The sequence below is a fragment of the Kryptolebias marmoratus genome, linkage group LG4, assembly GCF_001649575.2.
Source record: "Kryptolebias marmoratus isolate JLee-2015 linkage group LG4, ASM164957v2, whole genome shotgun sequence".
NCBI lineage: Eukaryota > Metazoa > Chordata > Actinopteri > Cyprinodontiformes > Rivulidae > Kryptolebias > Kryptolebias marmoratus.
The window spans coordinates 26,390,500-26,411,563 of record NC_051433.1 but is presented as its reverse complement, the minus strand read 5'-3'; the positions used below and the strand labels follow the sequence as shown (position 1 = coordinate 26,411,563).

Sequence of the window (21,064 nt, the reverse complement as noted above, 5' to 3'; positions counted from 1 at the left end):
ACCTGTAGCTTCTATTCAAACTTTTTGTTTTTTGTTCTTTTTTGCTCAGCTTTGAAATAAAACTTGAAATTTATACAACAAAATGTGCGGCTCAATTGAGAGGACTACGCGATGACTTTTGGCAATGTCCCACAATGTTGAAAAGATTTGCATAAAATTGAGAGAAAAACAAAAGAGCTGGCGCGGCCGGTTCGTAAGGGAAGGTGGGGTGCATCACCACTTAAAATAAATCATTCCCCCTACAAAGTAGTTCCTCCTAATAAACAATGTGCATGGCCTAATTACTTAGCTTGCAGTGTATTGTTTGTTTTGTGTGTTTTTCAACCATTTTGACAATTTTAAATGAAATTTTAAAATACTTTTTAGTGATTCATTCTCAGTTTTTGACTTATTTACAGTTACAGGGCGGTACAGGTCATCAACTGTGTTCGTCAGTAGAGTTAACATGTCGCCTGTCTGCAGGGCAGCTCCAACAGTCTCATTGGGGTGTTAAATACTCTACCTTGTGGACACATTCTGGTGGTTTTAGCTCAGTGATATGACCACTACAAACATTACACCTCACATAATCTTATTTAATGCAGGAATAGCTGCAGAAAACCTGCATCAACAGAGGAGATTTTCTGTTAAAAATCCATTCATGAGATGAAAAATGAGACTAAAAATAGAAGATAAATTATGTACAACGGCCCATCTAGATAAGCCACAGGTAGATTTTTTATTTATCTAATTCTGTGGCTTCCTGTAGTCTGCGGCTGCTGTATCTCAGTAGTTGGTTCTGTGATTTAGTAATCTCGAAGCTGCAGGTGCAAGCCCATGTGGGGACTGTAACCAAAGTTTTATATATATATATATATATATATATAAGAAAAGAGTGGTGATAGATGTAGCCTGTAACATCAGGGAGGAGCATGAGAAGCTTGACAAATACCAAGGGCTTAAAGAGGAAATAGAAAAGTTGTAGAAAGTCAAGGCCTCAGCGGTACCAGTGGTCATCAGAGCACTCGGTGCTGTGACCCACAAACTGGAAGAGTGGTTCCAACAGATCCCAGGAACAACCTTAGAGATCTCTGTCCAGGAAAGTGCAGTCCTATGAACAGCTGCGATATTGAAGAGAAAATCCTCAAGCTCCCAGTCCTCTGGTAGAGGACCCAAGATTGAAGTGAAAGTGGAGCCGCTCATGTGGAAAAAATAGGGCGAGATGGAATTTTTTTTTATATATGCCAGCATCACTTCTTTAATTTTATATATTTTTAGAATTTTTTCACAAATGTTTTTCCACCATTTACTTTTGATAATATGAAGTATTACTGCAGAAATATTACTTAAAAAAAAGAAAAATTGAATCCAGAAAGCCGTGTACCTGTTTGTTTAATTTTACCTAGTTTAAATTAAAAATGCTCCTGTTTCAGGTAGATGTGGGTGCGGGAGGCATCTGTTTCTCCGATTTAAATATCAGACCAGACTGTTTTCATGAGACACAACCTTGACCCGCAGGAGAAAGAAGGCAACAACTTTTAAAAAATTTAAAATTAATATTTAGGACTATTGCAGACCATGAGAAAACCCAGCCCTCCTTGGAGCTCTGTGGCTCAGACAGACTTCACAGCAGATACATAAAGTTTAAACAGTTCACAGGAAGTTGGACTTTACATGACTGAGCTGACATTTGGTTATATTTAACAGTCTTTACACAATTGCTGTTTAAATTCTATAATTTTTAATGATTTTTCCCACATAGTCTTCAACCTTTAAATTGTCTAAAGATTTTCAAATCTTTTACAAAATCTCTTCTTACTCCCTCAGTTCTTTTTGATACATACAAAAATTATACATCTTTCTTTTCTTTCCACTGCTACAGTTCAAACATCAAAATGTAGGCATATTTTCTCAGCTCAGATTGTTACAAAGTTATGGGACATCGGGTCACTGAATTGGCACCTTTCAAAAATGTCAATTTCTCAAATGCATCTTATATTTTATTCATTGTGAAAGGAAACTTCCTGATCCACTGATTTAAAAAAAAAAAACATCATTAAACCTCAAGTCTTACTTCAGAACAAGCGCCTCTACTCTTTTAATTAGAAATTTATTAAGATGTTTTTAAAGATAAAAACAAAATCAGCTTAAAACAATTGATTTACAGTGGTTTATAGAAACATTTAAAACATTGGAAGTACAAAATACTGATAATATTTCCAAACACTTATAAAATGTTCTTCAGCTCAATTGAATGATCGTCGCCACATCACAAAAGAAAGCCATGAGAGATCTGAACTCATTTGTGTGTGTGAGAGACACACAGAAACTGCATGATGGAAGAACATGTATATATTACAGACTGAGTAGCGACTGTTGCCTCACTCTGCCTGGATGGGCTGGATGAGTTTTTCTGAAAAAATTCCTGAGTGGTTTTCTACATCCTGGTGCTGGTTCCAGCTCTCCTCCCTGATCCCCCTCAGCAAGCCTTCCAGCTGTGGGACACAAACAATTAACACATGTAAGATACACAGCAAAACAGCTGGCCTCTCAGAGAACATTCACTTCTGATTTACATTGATTTAAAAAATGAAAAAGAGACTACATAATTGGGAGTTCTATCTCACCAAGAGTAATCAACCTAACCCTAAACATAATCCCAATGTAAGAACATCTTTAACAGGAGGGGTCCCCCAAAAGTGGAGTCATCTGGATGCAGATTGGCTGTTAAATTTCAAAAGAATGTTTTTTTTATTTTTGCTCAGATTTATGGTAATTGCCACCTGCTGCCAAAACTCTGTATTTGCGTGTTTGTGTAACTGTAATATCTCATGAACAGCTCAACACATTTTAATGAAACTTGCAGAAAAGTAATCACTGGATGTACATCTACAATTACCTTTTGAAGCCAACCCAACTTAAGATTGCTGGCACAGCCAACTGACTGTAGAAAACACAAATATGGCTATAATTTAGTCAGTTTTACTGATTTTGTGCTAAAATTAGGTGTAGTTTTACCTGAGAGTCACTCAGGGCAGTCAGCCCTGATTATCTGTTAGCAAAATATATCATGAACCAATAGACAGACATTAATGAAACCTTCAGAAAATTAGCAATAGATGTTTAACTACAAATGATTAATGTTTGGAGACAGACCAATTCAAAATGGCAACTATAGCCAATCGACACACATAATTGACTAACTCAGTCAATATCACAGATATTGAGCTAAAAATTTAGTGTCGTAGTAGCTGAGATTCTTTCACCACACATTCTGAATGTTGCTTCTCGTTTTGCATGAGGTTGCACAAAATGTTATTTTTAAACAGGTACAAATCTGGGATTTTGCAACACAAGATGATCTTAGTTTAACACTCTGGTATGAAAGGTGGTGGGCGATATGCATTCCTTCAATTAATGCCATGCCTTCAATTCAAGTGACAGATATTCTGGCCATTACAGAAATTTCTGTGGCCTTCTCCTGCATTACTCTGCCTCTGTTGAGTGAAGCCAATGTGCAGATACCAGCCTGAGAAAACACCTGAGTGAAGAAAATCAGCATGGCTGTCACTGAAAGAAAAGTTTAAACTACAGGCTCTTATTCAGACTTTTGTATGTTGTTTCTTACTGTAGAAGGCTTAAAACCTGTTTGTCTTATATGTTTAGAGACAATGGTGGTTTTTAAAATCTCTAAAGTGTTACTACAAAATGAAATTATTTGAGCAATCATGTCCACTAATATCTGAACTGAGAGCACAGGAAATAAATCATAGAACCTGGTTTGTCAAACAAAAATCTATCAGTCGCTGCCTGTCCAACACCCCTGGATAATCTGGATTATTTTTATTCTCTTAAATCATGCCATGAAAGGCAGGCGATCGTGAAACTGCCTGTGTTCAATATTCTGGCTCTTAGCAAAATATCATGAATTAGAGGACAGATTTTAAAATAACTAAAAAAGTAATCATACATACATACTAACTAACCAACCAACCAACCAACCAAAAGAAGGTTCTAAGTAGAGCTTCACAATGTTAAAAGAAGAAATCAGCGTAAGAGACAAAAACTTTTGAGCGGGGCATTAATTGAAAACTGCATTTACACTTAAACATGATTTTTTTTTCAGCTGATCAAAAGTTTAAGACCATAGCTCAAAAAAAAAAAAAAAAAAAAAAAATATATATATATATATATATATATATATATATATATATTTTTTTTTTTTTTTCATTCTGCTGGTTGCAAGGCTGTGATGGATTGCTGAAGGATCATCTTAAGTGGCCCTTTTTAATACTTTTTCCAATACTAAAAATGTTAATGTTCTCAATTTTGTCTCCTTCTTATATTGTGGCCCAATGAGCCACGTGTCGCAACATAATACTAAACTGAAAAGTGGACAAAAACAAAACCTTAACAGGTCCAAAAGAATTCATAGCATAAAAATATTGTTCCTGTTTTTTAACCTCTGGTAAAAGAAAATTAGTATTACATTACTTTTTAAAGGGCTGACACATAGGTCATCTGCGAAAATGAGACCATACAACAATCACACAGTTGGTCAGCAACTAATTGAAAAAATGTCTGTAAAAACAGGAGAAAGCAGGACTGTGGCAGGACTTAAGAACTCAATCTACAATACCATCTGGGCCAACATACAAGGTGTCATACTTACAGTATTTTATTTTGAAGGACTGTCATTTTCAATCAGTAAAAAGTGCTATATAAATTTAATTTCCATGCATTCTTTTTTGAAAAATAAAGAAGTGCCTATCAGTAAACTATTACTGTTACTATGTTGTGGTGGTCATTTCCATCCTTTTCAAATAAATACAGTTGCGTTTTTGTTTTTCGCCACAGCCGGCAAACTCGCGTGAAAAGTGTTTTACAACGAATAGTCTTTCTGACACAACCTGGGCTCAAACCCACAGCCTCAGTGTAAAATGGATAATGAGAATTGATACTGTGTGCACTTTGGTTTTATTGAAGGACAAAAAAAGGGGGACGATGTAGTTTGTGGTGCAAACTGATTTCAGACATCAAGTGTCCACTTTAGTATTACAATCACCTGTCGGTGACTTGCAGGACAGAAAACAAACAAGTCTCACAGCTCTCACTCTGAATTATAAAAGAAATACCTTAAAAAGTATCAGCCACTTTATCTTCCTAAAATGTTCAGTAAATGATGTGTAAGTGAAAATATTTTAATTAAATATGCTGAATATTGTTGCTTTAAGAAGTTGTTTCATTGGCTGTAAAAATCATGAGTAAATTTAACATTACCAAAAAAAAAATAGTTATAGTTGTAATGTAAGCACAGAAACTGCAGGCTGTAAAATAAGCCATGAAACAAGCATCTATTACGTGTGGGATGAAATAAAATGCATGGTCTAAAGTTTACAGGAGTGTGTTGCCTTTAGATTGTCTGGAGAAGTGGGATATGCTTTGCAAGTGCGTGCGCTTGCACACACACACACACCTCTTGTGTGTCAGCGAGCACCAAGATGATGTCTCCCTGTTCAAACTGCAGCTGACCGTCTTCAGACGCTTCATGGCTCTCTATTGCCACCCCCTAGAAAAAAAGCATCACACATACTAGTTCTTACTTATTGGCTTCAGATTTGACTAAAATTTGAAAAGTTTATAAAAATACAATTAAAATAAAATAAGGAAAATCTATGTGTAGTAATACATAAAACAGGCAACATGTACCCAGCATGTACTGGGCTGTATTGTGTTTCTACTAGTTAATAAAAACATGAAGAAAAAAATTTAAAAGAGTTTGAAAAAAAAAAATCTTGAAGTCCTTTGTGTGATACAAATAATAATAATGTTGCACTGAAGAAAACTCACTGTGTAAAATTGTTGTAATAATGAAGAAAAAGAACCAAAATGCAATACATTTTATTTCTACTGTAGCCATTTCAGCGGTGCGTACCTTGTAAAGAAAGCCAGGTGGATTGTGGGAACCCGAGCCATCTATAAACTCCAACGTTTCCAGGCTGACTGAGTCTGGCTCCGTCTCCTCCTGCTTCTCCACAGGTAACCGGGGTAGTCCATCTGTGGAGCGGAAGGAGAGCCGAGGGGCAGGGACAGGCACAGGTTTGGGCTTGGCCTCCTCCAATGGCGGATCATCCACAGTGTCCTGATCAAGACCCTGTGGGGCATCCCCATCTACCGAATCAGGGGGACTGGTCAGTTCCTGACTCGCTGCATCAGATTTTGTTGCCCCCACTCCGGAGTCATCGGACTGGTTAGTTGCTAGCTCCGCCTCAGCCTCCTCTGGACTCTGACTGTGGGCGCTCTTGTTGCCATCCTCGTGGTCGTCGCACACAGACTGCCTCTTGGGCGTGTTGCTGCTGTGGGAGCTGAGGTCCGAGTCTGATAAGCTGACGCGTTCGGACGGAACACAGCCCTCTTCTGGTGTGCCGTTCTCCTCGGCGATGCTCTGAGTCCGCTGGATGGGGGTAGAGGGAGCAGGCTCTTTGTCGTTTTGGGTGGAGGGACGGATGGAGACGTGATCAGTCGGGAAAGCTGTGTTGCAGGGGATGGGGTTAGAGATAACCAGAGACTTCCTCTTCTTTGACTTGCCTGTTGTGCTGCTTAAAAAACAAAAACATCATTCTTGATTAGTCTCTATTGGTGTTTCCACAAGTTGAATAAATATTGGAGCAATAACATTTTTTTTCTTATTTAAAATATAAAAATAACCAACATCACAGAGGAATGAAGGAAGAGAGACAATTAAACTAATATTTGGATGGAGAAAGTTCAGAAGTCTTCACAACAGTGCCCCATCACTCTGTAGCTTTCAGAGAGACTTCTACACTTCTCAGCTGGTACTCTGAGTCATCTATAAACTCCTCCATTTATTCTACAAAAACTAAGCTCAAATTAAAGGCCTAGCATTTCTTGGAGGAATGCATATCACCTGCTGCCTTTCAATTCAGAGTTTTAGATCGTTGAGAAGTGACAATGAGTTGGACCCTTAAAAATAACATTATGCACAAGCTCATGGAATATCACAGGCCAAAAAACCCCGTGCCAAAAAAAAACCCCACCAAAAAATAAAACACATTCTGTGTATACAGGCTAAACACATTATCACCTGCCTTTTGTCTATCAGCAGCAGGCTCTTGTTTTGGTGGCGAACCAGCAATCACCTACTTATCTAGAAGACACAGACTTTCAGTCTCATTATTATGGAGGAATCGTGGCCCACTCTTCCTATTATTTCCTTGAAGTCTGCAGACATTTTGTTTCTGCACCACTGTCTTAAGATCCCACCACAACATTTCAGTCACCCAAACTGCTGGAGGAGTGTGGGATTCTATAACTGCAGATTAACCTTGAGCAACAATGCTTCAGCTCATTGAGATTTTGTTGCATGATTTTGGCTCTATTACAAGGTCTGACCACAGCATTTCAACCAGGGTGAGGAGTCCACTTTAACTGGGAGTGAGAATCATGAAAGATTAAAAAGATTGAAGTATGATTTTAATAAAAATTATAAACCATAGGCTTATATGCAATAGATAAAAAAATAAAGGAAAATATATTCCTGAATAAACATTGCATTGTGCTTAAATTTGATATACCCAACATTTTATCAACACCTTAATGCAGTGCACTGACTGACTTGTAAAATGATAGGGAAGATTTTGAATTTCATGGTATTTGATTTAGAATTGATTTAAAATGTTGCAGCACCAGACAAAAACTATAACAAGTAAATGTTTCAGTCCAAATTTTCCTTTTTTTTTCCTTTGCTGCATCTGACAGGGTGTCCTGAATCTGTTCAGGGTCCAATGAAATCTCAAGACTATCAAGGCCTTCAGGAGTAAAATGTGCTGCTCTGTGTCAGAATGCTTGGTCTCAGTCCAACAGGTTAATGACCCAAAACAGACAGCTAAAACCAAGAATGGCCCAGAACCAAACATTGGACCATTCTGAAGTGGCCTTCTGAGCCATGATCTAAATCCTGTTGAACATCTGTGGAAGGAGCTGAAACATCTGGAGAAGGAACTCTTTAAACCTGAGACAGATGGAGCAGTTTGTTCAGGGGGGGTGAGACAAAGTCCCTGAAGACAGGTGCAGAAGTCTCAGAGAGATGGACAGAAATCACTGGACTGCCTCAGAAGATGGTGAAACAAAACATTAAGTTAAGGGTACCATCGTTTTAGTCAAGATCAGTTTCAATAGTTTGTTTTTCTTTTTAAATTTGGTGAACCAAAATTATTTTTTTCAGCAATGTTTTGTGGTTGTATATGTGTAGAATTTACCAAGGCAAAAAATGTCCTGCCACCACAAATGGAATTATGCAAAAATCTGTCTTACCTACTCAAACCCTTGATGATGAAAGCTTTGCCTGAGTGCTGAGTCTCCAGTTTTTTCATAACATTGTAAAGTTCACGATTCAGCTGCAAAAAAAAAAAAAAAAGAAGTGTAAGATAAGTGCACAGCCAACTTCCTTCAAAAATTTGCAAACACATTGTTTGAAAGGAAAATTGTCACTTAGTAAATTTTACAGATCAAGTTTATCAGTGTTAGATTAGGGTTATGAAACAATCTTACCATACTCATTTCCTTATAAAAGACATCTCTCAGGTTGGAGATGTTCTGAAACACCGTCACATAGCAACCGATCCGACTGCAGAAACAGAAAGAAGTTTAACTTCCAGCTCATCCAAACGAAACACTTTCAGGAGGCTGCACAGAGCGGAACCATTGCTACCTTTGATAGAGAACGGGCAGCTCCTCTCTCAGCTCATTATTTATCTCCTCAAAGACACTCTGGGCTTTGTTGAACTCCTCCTCTGCCTGCGAAGGAGGGTTTGAGATAACACGAAAAATGAGGAAACCATGACTGCAAGCGAATACTTTGCATGTCTCTGTCATGTGAACCTAAACAGAAGTTCAACCTTGGATATCTTGGCTTCATCCTTTTTCTTAGCACTCTGCAGAGCTTCCAGGTGATGACGAGCTGAATCGTAGTCCACTAGTTTGCGGCCACGCTTTGAAACGCGTTCCTAAAAATTGTTCCAAGTAAACAAATTTAAAAATACATATCAGATTGGTGGTTTTTTATATAGCCAAACATTTGTTTTGGTTTTGGATGCTGTTTTGCGACGTACCTTGACCTCTGGAAACTGGCTTGTGTAGTTCTCAATGGTGCGGACAATCTGGTCGTTAAGTTTCTCTTCATAGTCGTTCAACAGCAAGTTCTCACTCTGACACACAGATGGAATCACATAAATACATCTTTCTAACATCTGTCTAGATGTTAGCAAACACTCTTATACAATGACAGAACCCACTCGGAAAGAAGTATGCAAGTATGTACTTACATTATCCTCACATTTAGAGTGATGCAACTACATACGTAGCCTTTTTGGATGAATATTTACTACAAATTGAAGAAAAGCACCAAAGACTACATGTTCTCTAAAATTTCTTAGATTCTGTTTGCATCATAACTGCAATGTGGCAAATTGATCAGCATTTCATCAGCAGCTCGTACTGAACCTCTTAAATCTAGTGGAATTCGTAATGTTTGACTTAGTTTTTCCACACCCACCTTCTTCATTTTGGCTTCATTTTTGTTTACCGAATAATGATATGGTGAAATCTGTTATGCGTTTTTGTACACTTGAGGTTAGACTAGAATAATTTTAGAACCTGATAAAGATCAAACATTTTTATGCAAAACTTTAGAATTGACAGAGGGTGGACTTGTTTTTTCCTCACAACCTTATACAAGTACAGTATACAAATACAGCTGTGTGGAATTTCTCTTTTCCTTTGAAAATATGGCTGATAAAACTAACATGTGTCCACAAAAATACATCATCTCACCTCTGTAATAACTGCAAGGTCCTCCATTCCATTCCAGTCTACTTCATAGATGTCTTTCAGAGTCTGGGACAGGCGTCTGGATGTCTCATGCACAGCTGTGAATAGGTAGATGACATTTAAGAGCACAAATATGCAATCTTACATTAGAACTGTGACTCAAAGTCAGCTTATTATGAAGACTTAGCCACACAAGGAACCTTTTGGTGTTATTGTTTTTAAGGGTTTGTGGTGCTATAACCCACTGCAGAAGTCTGAACAATCTTGTTTCCTGACTGGAAGTAGAAAACAACACTGGCGCAACAACTGACAGCACAGAAAGTGCAGTTTCTAAGGCATGAATCAAACTTGCAGTGCTGTGTCTGCTGTTTCCATCTGCATGATTTTTCTGCTTGTTCTTTTAAAGCTGGAGAACACCGAAGCCAGGGCATCTAAGAATAGAAGAAACTCACTCCCCCCCCTCTTTTCCCCCAAGCAGCTTTCTTGAGCAGAGTGCTGATGTGTGTCCACATTGCTTTGTGCTGTAGGTACAGACTCACCTTTCACTGCTGCATAGTAGGCTCGGACATCTTTAAACAACCGGTTTCCATCGGTCTGTGAGGCAAAAAAAAAAAAGCAAAAAAACAGAAGTTGCAGTAAGTTCAGTAACACTTAGTAACAGTATCTGTATGGGTGATGTCAGCACATTTTATCTCAGCAGTTGCTTGACAACCAAAAATGATAGTTTGCATGCTTATGTTGGCTGCACGATTGTGGCGTGACTTTTTTTTATTTCCCCACCATCCGTTCATACAAGATTAGAATATCCAACAGACCAAACACAAAGGATTTAAATAAAAATCACAGGAACTGATGCAGTATTGGTAATAGTGAAGTGAAAGCAGCACAACTTGTCATAGCCTTCCTTCCTGTTGTTCCCCTGCACCTTCCATCCAGCATACAGTTGCTGTACGAGCTTACATTTAAGAGCTCCAGACAACTTAAAGCCGACTTGAAAATATTGGCTAAAACAGAAAAAGCTAAAGCTGCTTACAAAAAAACAAACCCTGTGACAAACTGCAATAGAAAAAAAGGAGCAATTAGGTCAGTTTAAAACAACCTACCGCAACTCAAATTGCTAGTATGCAGCACTTTGCAAACAAGCTTAAAATCAACACAACCACAGATAGAGCAGAACAACAAACCTCCTTCGAGGTGTGAAGGTTTCGCCCATGTCTCTGTGTATTCATGTGTCCGTATGTTACCAAAGTATCTCATGAACCACTGGACACATTTAAGTGAAACTTGCAGAAAGTAATCTTTGGATGTGCATCTACCAATTAATTTTTGGAGAATCTGATTCAAGATGGTTGCCACAGCCAATTGACCTTAAAGGAGGGGGGAGGAATGGCTGAAGCTCAGTCAGTTTAACAGATATTGAGCTAAAATTTAATGTGTAGTACTGACAGCCTGATATCTCTCCACGTTGTATGAGCTCAAACCTAATGTAATTTTCAGGGTTTGATTAAAACAGCTACAAATATGTAATTTCTCAACATTTTCTGTCTCTTTCTTCATTTTATTTTTTTGTTCTCTCATTATTTATACTGTTTTTAAAGAAAGATGTCTAAATTTTCACTTCCCTTAGTTAAAGTCTCAATTTGAGTCATTTCAGAGACCCAAATAATGTTAAACAGAAAAGTTTCTTGACTTTCTTTCCACACTTATCTTCTCTTTTTCACAATTTATGCTACAGTCGTTCCAAAGAACTGAACTGGAGCGGTAACAATCAGTTTTTGTGCAGAGCTGATAGGAAAATAAGACCAGTTTGAGCTTGTTACAAGTCTTGATTTCAAGGCCAACCATGTCTGAACTTGTGGGTTAGTTTCTGATTGCAAAATCTGAAACATTACGTTTTGTTTGGACTCCAAAGATTTCTAATTATCTGGAGATATTAGCTAGATTTGCTTTTCAGCTGCTGTAGAAGTTCATTTGAAATGTTGCTTTAAGAGTAAAAATACAAAGATATATATAACGTCAAAGTTAAAATCAGTATTTTTTTAAATTATGCCATTTCATAATAATGGCAAATAGTCCATCTTTAAACTCGTCTTCTGTTCAGTGTTTGAATACCTGCTGTTTGTTGAGGTTCTGGAAACAGAGCTCAAACTGTTCATCCTTGGTCTCCATGGTTTTCCCAAGTTTCTGGAGGACCTAAGTTAACAAAAAAAAAGAAAAAAGAAATTGCTAAGCAAACAGACCTAAAAACAAGTATTTCCTGCCAGGAAAAAAGCCTAGCTCCACCAATCACATATGTTTACACTTGTTGTGCTGCATATATAGGAAAAAAATAGTTATATTTAAAATAAGACGCATGGTTGTTAGTCTGATTGTGATGGCCTAGTGACCCATTCAATGTGTACACTCCACCTGTGAGCTGGATTTGGCCCAAGCCCCCAACAAACCTGAATCGTGTCAAGTGGATATGGAAATGAATAAATAAACAAATGCCTTACTAAGAGGTGTAAATTTACAAGAAATAAAACTGGAATTTTAACAAAACCAAAGCAAAATGGTTGGTTTATACTGCTTCTGGCTATTAAATCTGATTAATTGTAAGGGCTCTTTAGAGGCGGACAACCTTTCACATTCTGGTGCGCAGCATTTATGGGAATCTTTCAGCAGCAAGTTCATCAGCTCCAAACAATTGTACACAAGAAGTTTTGCTACTTCGCCAAGATCTAAGAAAACCCTAACTGCCACCCTCAGCTGAAAAGAAATCAAGACGTTCAATAATAACCTAAGAACCACCAAAGCTCAAGCCTGCCAGGAACTGAAAACTTAAAACCCCGGCGTCAAGTTTACGTCACTATGAGCCGAGAAGGTGCCGATAAAGAAAAAAGCTCCTGCTCCAAAGGAGATACTGTCAAGCTCAATGACCGAGCCAAATGCTTTCTAAGTTTTATGATCAGATGAGACAAAGATTGAGCCATTGAACCACAATGACAAGAAGTCTGTTCGAAGGTGTCAGTGTGTAGCTTTTCTATTTAGAAAAACTGTACTGACTGTCAAGCGTGGTAGTGGTAATATCATGGTGTGGTACTGGTGCAGTGCACAAAGGAGGAGGACAACGACCTCCAAATTCTTCAACTTTGTCAGCAAAGGGAGGACTATAGTAAGGGAACAAATTAATCATATAGTGAACAGATTTTGATGATATTTTTAGTAACTGCTGGCATTGTCACAAAAAAGCAAGTGACTGCGTGGTGATCTGGATCACGATCTGAACCGTACAACTGCTTTTTACTGACACTGTGACCTTGGCTGATGTTTGCACTCTCGGAGTGCTTCTAGTAATTTTTGTGCTCAATAAACTTGCTTAGCTGTGGCAGCCATCTTGAATCAGTTCGACTCCAAAAAAAACCTTCAACACTGAACACTGGCACTCATACAAGCATACAGCAAATACTTAACCATACAGGACAAATGTGGCTTGCTCTTACAGCGTTCTTCACACTCCACTGAATGCAGTGGTTTAAAGCTTAAATGGTTCACAGCATAAAAGAAAAATCACATTCTTATGACCTTACTCCCATTTTTTTAAATTGGCTGCTGCTGAAGGCGAAAAAAGGCAGTAATGTCTCTGCCGACGTTTGATGGTCTGCCTTGTTAGCAAACCGTCTCGTGAACCAATGCACCAGTTTTAATGAAACTCTCAGAAAGTAATCACTCGGTGTACTTCTACAACTGGCTATTTCAAGATGGCTGCCACAGCTAAGCAAGCTTATCGAGCACAAAAATAACTAGAAGCACTCCGGAAGTGCAAATGTCCGCCATAGTCACAGAGTCAGTAAAAAAGAAAAGTTGTAGGGTTCGGCTCATGATTCAGATCCCCACACAGTCACTTGCTTTTTTTTGTGACAATGCAAACACTTACTGAAAATATCATCAAAATCTGTTCACCAGTTTTTTATGTAATCTTACTAACAGACATGGACAAACAAACAATCCTCCTTGGTGGAGGTAACTGTAGCTCAGCCAGTTTTACAGATTTTGAGCAAATACTTGGTGTAGTAGTAGCTGAGAGTCATTCCCAGTACATACTCTGAGCACTAACAGATTGCTCGAGATCTGGTTTTAAAACTTTGCCATTAACCATTTGGATCAACGGTGTCAACTAGCAACATATGTCATGAATTTTAATTAAATGACAACTATACAAAATGGTTATGCAGCAATCAGTTTTACAGATATTGAGCTAATATCTTGTGTGCTTGTAGCTGAGAGTCAACCTCAATTGATACACTGAGCAGTAACACATCTCCCAAGATCTCCAAGAACGTTATCTACAAGTTTTAATCAAAAGGGCCAGAACCCTGTCCCTTCTCAGCGTAAGATGACATTTGTGTCAAAACTCTCGCATAAAAGGCCACAGGCGATTCCTTCAAGAGAGGTTGGAGCTTTAATCCACGACTGAAATAAGCTGAATTACTTCCAGCGACTCATGCGCCCCTCAGAGTAGGAAACTTTGTGAATGTTTGTAATTTCTGTTCTGAGGCGAAGCACTGAAATCAAAACCACAAACGGAGGGAGAAAGCGACACTCAGCAAGAGGAAGTGCACAGCAGTCAGGAAGTGGCAGCTTTAATATGTCGGCACACAGCTGTACAGCTCTGAACACCACCGCAGTCAGCTTAAACTGTTGCTTTCCATCAGCTGAAAGTAACAGTTGTGGAGTTGTTTTTTTTTGGACAACTCGGAACACAGACAGGGACTACAGACAGCAGCCTGTGGATCTGTAGGAAGAATAAAGTGTTGTCTTTGTGTGAACATCAGTGGCTTTGTGAGGATCCGTTAAGTTTACATGGTTTAAAAACATGTGAACAATAATAAGTAGCACACATTAGATATTGTGTATGCACTGGCTACTAATTATCTTCCAGATATTTTTATACATTATTTGCAAAAGAGAAAGTGCACGCATTTCTCACTTTAAACTATGCTTTAAATATAGATTTTATTCCATAAGATTCATCCTGTAGTTCTTACAGATAAGCTTTCCCGGAAAAGCCCCTGCATTCCTGAGAGAGATTAAACCTGTCCCACCCTGGCTCCTGTGACACACTGCAGCGCCTGGTGCGCCGTTAGCACGCTCACCTTCTCCTGAGCTCGACTCAAGGACTTCTGGACGCGTTTGGCAAGAAATCCTGCTCCAGCCTGGAGGTTCGGACCCACTTTGTTGTCTCCCTTGTCTGCCATCTCTGCTCGTCTCTCCGCTCTGAGAGTCCTCCCTCCGTCTGCCGAGACCTCTCAGTTGAAGGTGGAGGTGGAGCAAACTAAAGTCAAGACTCAGGAGGAGAAGAAGAGAAACCCGGCAGTGATCAGGAGGACATGCCCAGCAGGGGTGAAGTCATGTAACTGTCATCAGCAGCATCCTGTTCAGGCTTGTTTGCTTTTCCTGTGCCCCGTCCGCGCGGCTCGGAACCTTGGGCCCCGCTCTCACCTGTCCTCCTAAAGACTCATCAAGGCAGCACTCACCTGAAAATTATGTGCGTAAATGACGCGGAGCTGATTCAGCAACGCGAAGGAGCGGAAGTGACCGACGCTGCTCAAATTTCCCCTTTAAATAAAAAAAAAACAAAACAATAAAAGGCTTTGTATTCCTTGAAGGAATTTATATCTCCCGCCCGCCTTTCATGCCCGAGTTTTAAACTAAGATCGCGGATGACTCTCGTCTAATCTCACAGCAAATTTGAGTTCAAAATCTGTGAAACTGACGGACTTGTAGCCATTTTTTAAAGGCTAATGTCGGTTCGCTCTGGCGGCCATCTTGAATTGGATTGACTCCAAAAGTTAATCAGTTATATTTGTACGTTCAATGATCATTTCCTGAAAGTTTCATTAAAATTTGTCCAGTGGTTAATGAGATATTTTGCTAACAGACAGAGTTAACCTCAAATAGGTAACATTTTAAACAAAGATCTTGTGCAATCTGTTAGAGTTCAAAATATTTGTTAGGGATCCGTCTCAACTGCTACCACATCAAATTTTCAGTCAAGTGACTGCGCTGATCTGAGTAGCTCCAAGATTAACAATGGCCTCCATCTGACACCTTTTGAAAACTTCCTGGAGGTGCCCCGAATTTGCTTCTCACAAATACGAACAAAGGTTCTGTAAGGTTCTAGTCACTAAACTTATTTTGATTCATGCATGTTTAACTGATAATCAGACCCTCCAGGATTTTGCGATGTTGCGATCGCAACTATTAACGCAAAATCAAGCAAACCCCGCAGAATCGCAACTTTGCCCAAAACACCGCAACTTTAACCCAATATTTATTGTTTCTAAAGTGATTTGCCACCGTTTCTGCGGTCTAGTCTCTTCTTCGTGGGTTTGTGTAGTGTGGAATACAAAATAACTCCAAATAACTCACGAAGAAGACACATGACGTCACATCCTGTTAACATCAGAATGCTGGTAGCATGCACTAATGCTTCACGTTTGCCCACAAAGATTTCAGCAAAGGACCGCACAAAACAGTTTCCTACCCAGCTGCGGGGGGGGGTTGCACGTCCTGCAGTGTAATCATCGAACATAAATGCAAGTCATCCATCAACAAACACTTTGTGTCTGCAAAACGTGAGGAGAGTTGCAAACGAGGGACAATCCAGAAATGGTCATGAATGTCAGTTTATAAGCTATCAAAGTTCTCAAATAAAGCATCTATTGATAATGTGAATGTTTGTTGGTTTATATATTAAAAGTTATGGTTGTTTATTGATTTTAGTAAAAAAAAAAAAAATCACAACTTTTCATCTCAACTTTTAGGAAAATGCCCCGCGAAATCAGGCATTTTAGCACGCAACAATCACAAAAAATGCCCGTGAAATCCTGGAGGGATTGGATAATGCTGCTTATGGTCAGCCTTTTTTTGTGACGTTCACAATCAGCTCGTTTGTTTTGTTGGCTCAGGCTGCTGGAGAACAAACTGACCACATTTCTTCACTCTTCTGCTATCTTTAGTTGCTCTCCTCTCCATGTTGACTCATGGAGTTATTGCTATTGTTAACATTATTTTTTTCCATAAAAACTTCACCTGGACCAGTCATTCTGTGTTTGTCTATGTCCCTTTCATGTCTTCTTAAACCTGTCTGGCTTCCTTGGGTAGATAACTTTTTCTAACTGGTACTATATAATTTATGTGAATGTTTTCATACAGTGCTCTGAGATTACTTTTGTTGTGAATTTGGCACAATATAAATAAACTGAATTAAATTGTTTTGTTGACATTGCCAAGCAGATTGTCATCTCCACACCAACTCACTCCTCTTCAGTACTGTCACTTGTTTCATCCTCATTACTGATATAGCTCATCTTGGTTGTATCATCAGCAATTTTTCATTTAGGACTTTCCTTTCTCTTTTCTCCAGAGCATACTTTCACCCTGCCAAGCTCTGTCCCTCCTGCTCCCTACTCTCACTACAGATGTTTCTACATGCATCGTAGTCAATGGGGATTCTTGTCTAATCTCATGTCAACCTGTCAATCACTACTACAAGAGCTGATCCCTGATGTATTTAAACACCCACCATGCAACTATCTGCCACTCCTACTTCACATCTCACCACTGTCTCTCTGTTCCTAGATGTCCTGCTCTACCCTCATATACGTATGTTGAATTGCAAAGGAGAAGGAGCAGCTATTCAATGTCGCCGTCGCCAGTTATGGAACAGCGATCAGAAATGATGATGATTTAAACATGCCCCCTACAGGTTTGGCATGTTTAAAACAACACTCAGTGGTGAAATTCAGTGGGTTTGTGTGGATGAACACTTTTTTAAACCAATCCGGTGTGGATGGTATCATTTCTTAAAACGATGTGGCAGAGAAACCATACTGCTGCTCACTGATTGTCACCTTACTGCTTATCAACAACTCTTTCCCAAATCTTCATGGTACGGCTCATCAACTTTATCCCTTTGAAGCTCTGGACATCTCCTTTGAGGGACTGTTTTGGACAGTTTGAGGACCACCTGGCTAATAACAACCCACACGGGATGTGGCAGGGGATTCAGCATATAACTAACTTCAAAGACAGCACTAAGAGTACTGTCAGTGCTGGTGCATTGCTGGCTGAGAAGTTAAAGTACTTATTTGCTCAGTTTGAGGTCAAAACAGCAACAACCTACTTCCTCCACCAGCTTTTAACACCCACACTCTCCCTCTGTTGGAGCATGAAGTAAGATCTGTGCTAAGGTCAGTCAAGGCAAGAAAGGTTGCTAGACCTGATGGAGTACCAGACAAAGTACTCCAAGCCTGTGCTCATCAGCTTGCAGCAAAATTTTACAAAGCTCTTGAACACCTTCCTGTTATAGGCCTTCATACCATCCTGCCTAAAATCAACTGTCATTGTTCCTGTGCCAAAGAAGGTAACAACCGTGGGGATCTGAACAGCTACAGACCAGTTGCTCTCATTCCAGTCACTATAAAGTGTTTCAAAAAGCGGGTCTCCCATCACATCAGAACCAACCTACCACCTGCCTTCGATCCATACCAGTATGCATCCACTGAGGATGCGGTCTCCATGGCACTGAGCCACCTAGAGCACAGAGATGCTGTTAGCTGATTACACCTCAATGTTTAACACCATCCTCCCAGACATCTTGTTCAACAAACTGCTCCACCTGGGTCTCTCCATTTTAATCTGCTTGTAATGAAGAGGTCTTCATTAAATATTTATAAATATACTGTTTTGTAATGAAGAGGTCTTCATTACTGGGACTATTTTTTACAAACAAACTGTATAGCACCTTAAGAGCACCTTTGGACTTTAACTAGCACTTTAACAAGTACTTTGTTTAGCACTGCACTTTAAGCATAAATTTGCACATAAAGAACCATTTTCACACAAGTTTTAACTATTTATTGAATTTTTATTGAGAATTTTAATAATTAGCGTGTAGCCTTTTGTTCCAGGCTCTGCACAGCTGCTCCTCATTAAGAAGTGAGGTGGTTGTCTGTGAGAAGAAAAGAATTGTTAGTCAGAGGAAATAAGGTCTACTGTTTAGAAACTTAAGCAAATGTTTGTGTAAAACATGTTAAGTGTGAGTGCAGGAGAAGTGTAGTGGTGCTAAACGTCAACAACTCACCTGTCTTTTCTGTGTCCTCTCCAGGGTGTTTGGACAAATACTTTCCCACACGATTTATAGGTTCTGGGAGAGGCCATGGAAAAGTGTGTGTGGGAGGGTTTGCACAATGTTTTATGGTGTTTTATGATACTTAGGTGTAGGTTTAAAATATAAAATATTTATAAAAAAAACAACTGGGTATATAGTGGTATTTTGATCAAATGTATTTTACAGATGGAAGTAGTAAATTGGTAAATGTCCCTGTGAGGAATGGTTTAGTCCACTATCAGATGTGACTATTTAAGGCTGTAATTATGTCTTGTGAGGGGTTCTTTTGTTGTTGCCTGATGCTGTTAGGCTGGATGGTACAGCACCAGAATAAAACTTGTTCTGACTTCCACCTGACTCTGCATGGATCATCATTCTTCCTGTAAATCCTACCACGAAGGGCTGCCGGTTGACACTGCTCCTAGATTACAGACTATCTCACCAACAGCTCATAATCTCAGCTCGGACCTTTCCTCACACTCAGCATTGGCGCACCTCAAGGCTGTGTGCCAAATCCCTTATTTTACTATCTGTACACCTACGACTGCACACAAGCTCACTCCACCAATACCAACATTAGGTTTACTGATGACACTACAGTAGTGGGTCTCATCTTGAAGGGATATGAGACAAAGTACAGAGATGAGATGTGACAGGTTTTGGATACATGTGACAAACTGGAATTCAACACCACTAAGAAAAAAAAAGAACTCACAGCAGCAGTTTGGTTTGCATTTTAGCAGCTGCTTACAAAGCGTTTTTGGAAAAGGGTATTTTAACAAATGTGGTGTTATTGATTATTTAACTGTGGCATTGTTTTCTATAATGTTATCTGTGTTTTTTGTTGTTGTTTTGTTTTTTTTGTCTAAGCATCAGAAGGCATTGAACTCCTTATTCTGTTGCATGTTGAACATACAATAAAGGTTTATCTTGTCTTACATTGTCCTCGAAAATTGGTTAAAAAATCTCTGCTCTCTTGTATAGAAAATACTGAGATATTGTTTTAGGCCCAAAAAATTGCCAATACACAGTATATATCCTTTATCACTTTAGATGGCATCATCTTTTCATCTACTGCTACTGTTAGGAACCCTGGCATAATTTTTGACCAAGACCTTTAAATTTTTATGTGAAACTAGGTCAAAGTCTGCCACTTTTCCATCCAACATAGCTTTAAAAACAGGAGCTTTTTATCCCAAAGTAATTCTTACAAATTGGTTCATGCATTTATAACATGTAGACTCAATGCCATTTTAGCTGGATGTCCAAATAATTATTACAGTTTTTCACAACTGCTAAAATACATTTCTTGAAACCATCTACTGTTTTCTCAAAACTGTGAAAACTGGACCCATTTTTCAAACTAAATTTTCAAAACCCTTAAAGGTTGTTACAAAGCCAAACAATCATCTGAAAAGACAGTTGTGCTCAAAACCAGTCAATGGGCTCTGATCATTCACAAAACAGTCCAAATGAAAACACTGAAACACACTACACCAGACAATGGAAAACAGTGGTCAGGGTAGAGGATATTATAGCTTCAGGAAAATGTTTATTGATTACAACACTGTAAGAAAAAGATTTTTTTTAAACTTCAGGATTCAGCAATTACAGTAAATACAGTAAAAATAGAGAATAGGGAAACAGAAAAGTCAGAATTTTCCAGAAATGTAAATTGAAAATATGCTCACATTACAGTAATGCATTACAGTAATCTCCAGTATGAAAAAACAAACTAAATCAAAGGTCTGTTGTAATAACAGCTCTGTGTCTGTGCTCTCCTGCTCACCCACCCACACACACACACTCTTCATCCTGGTAGGGTAACAATCAAACTTGTTTCTTTATTAAAATATGAAATGTATTGAAATATAGATCTATTAATATGCCATCGTATATGACGACGCTGAAGTTGGCATTAAATTCTAGCGTCGAATAGCTAAAGGGCGATTCCACCTAATTTTTCACTACCATCTGCGTCTTTAATTGATTCTAATTTAAAAACTACTGCACCTAGACACTTCAAACCTGGACTGGATTATTCTCCTCTTCCAGATAAATGATTAAAACCATGATTGGGAT

The 21,064-nt window shown here is 38.8% G+C and overlaps 1 protein-coding gene across 2 annotated transcripts; it reads right to left on the bottom strand.

The window, feature by feature from the left end:
* Window positions 1–1,697: 1,697 nt before the first annotated feature.
* Window positions 1,698–15,354, bottom strand: bin2b (bridging integrator 2b). 2 transcript variants are annotated; one of them, XM_017437689.3, is made up of 12 exons: window positions 14,964–15,354; window positions 11,941–12,021; window positions 10,368–10,422; window positions 9,832–9,926; window positions 9,111–9,206; window positions 8,898–9,005; window positions 8,711–8,796; window positions 8,551–8,626; window positions 8,314–8,396; window positions 5,915–6,578; window positions 5,456–5,548; window positions 1,698–2,474 (listed from the first exon to the last, which is right to left on the bottom strand). In XM_017437689.3, the coding sequence occupies exons 1-12, from the start codon at window positions 15,063–15,065 to the stop codon at window positions 2,361–2,363; spliced, it is 1,653 nt and encodes a 550-aa protein (XP_017293178.1). In that variant the 5' UTR covers window positions 15,066–15,354; the 3' UTR covers window positions 1,698–2,360. The 2 variants fall into 2 exon arrangements, with proteins under 2 accessions (XP_017293178.1, XP_017293180.1); XM_017437691.3 differs by having other exon boundaries at window positions 5,915–6,575; window positions 14,964–15,353.
* Between the last annotated feature and the right edge of the window lie 5,710 nt (window positions 15,355–21,064).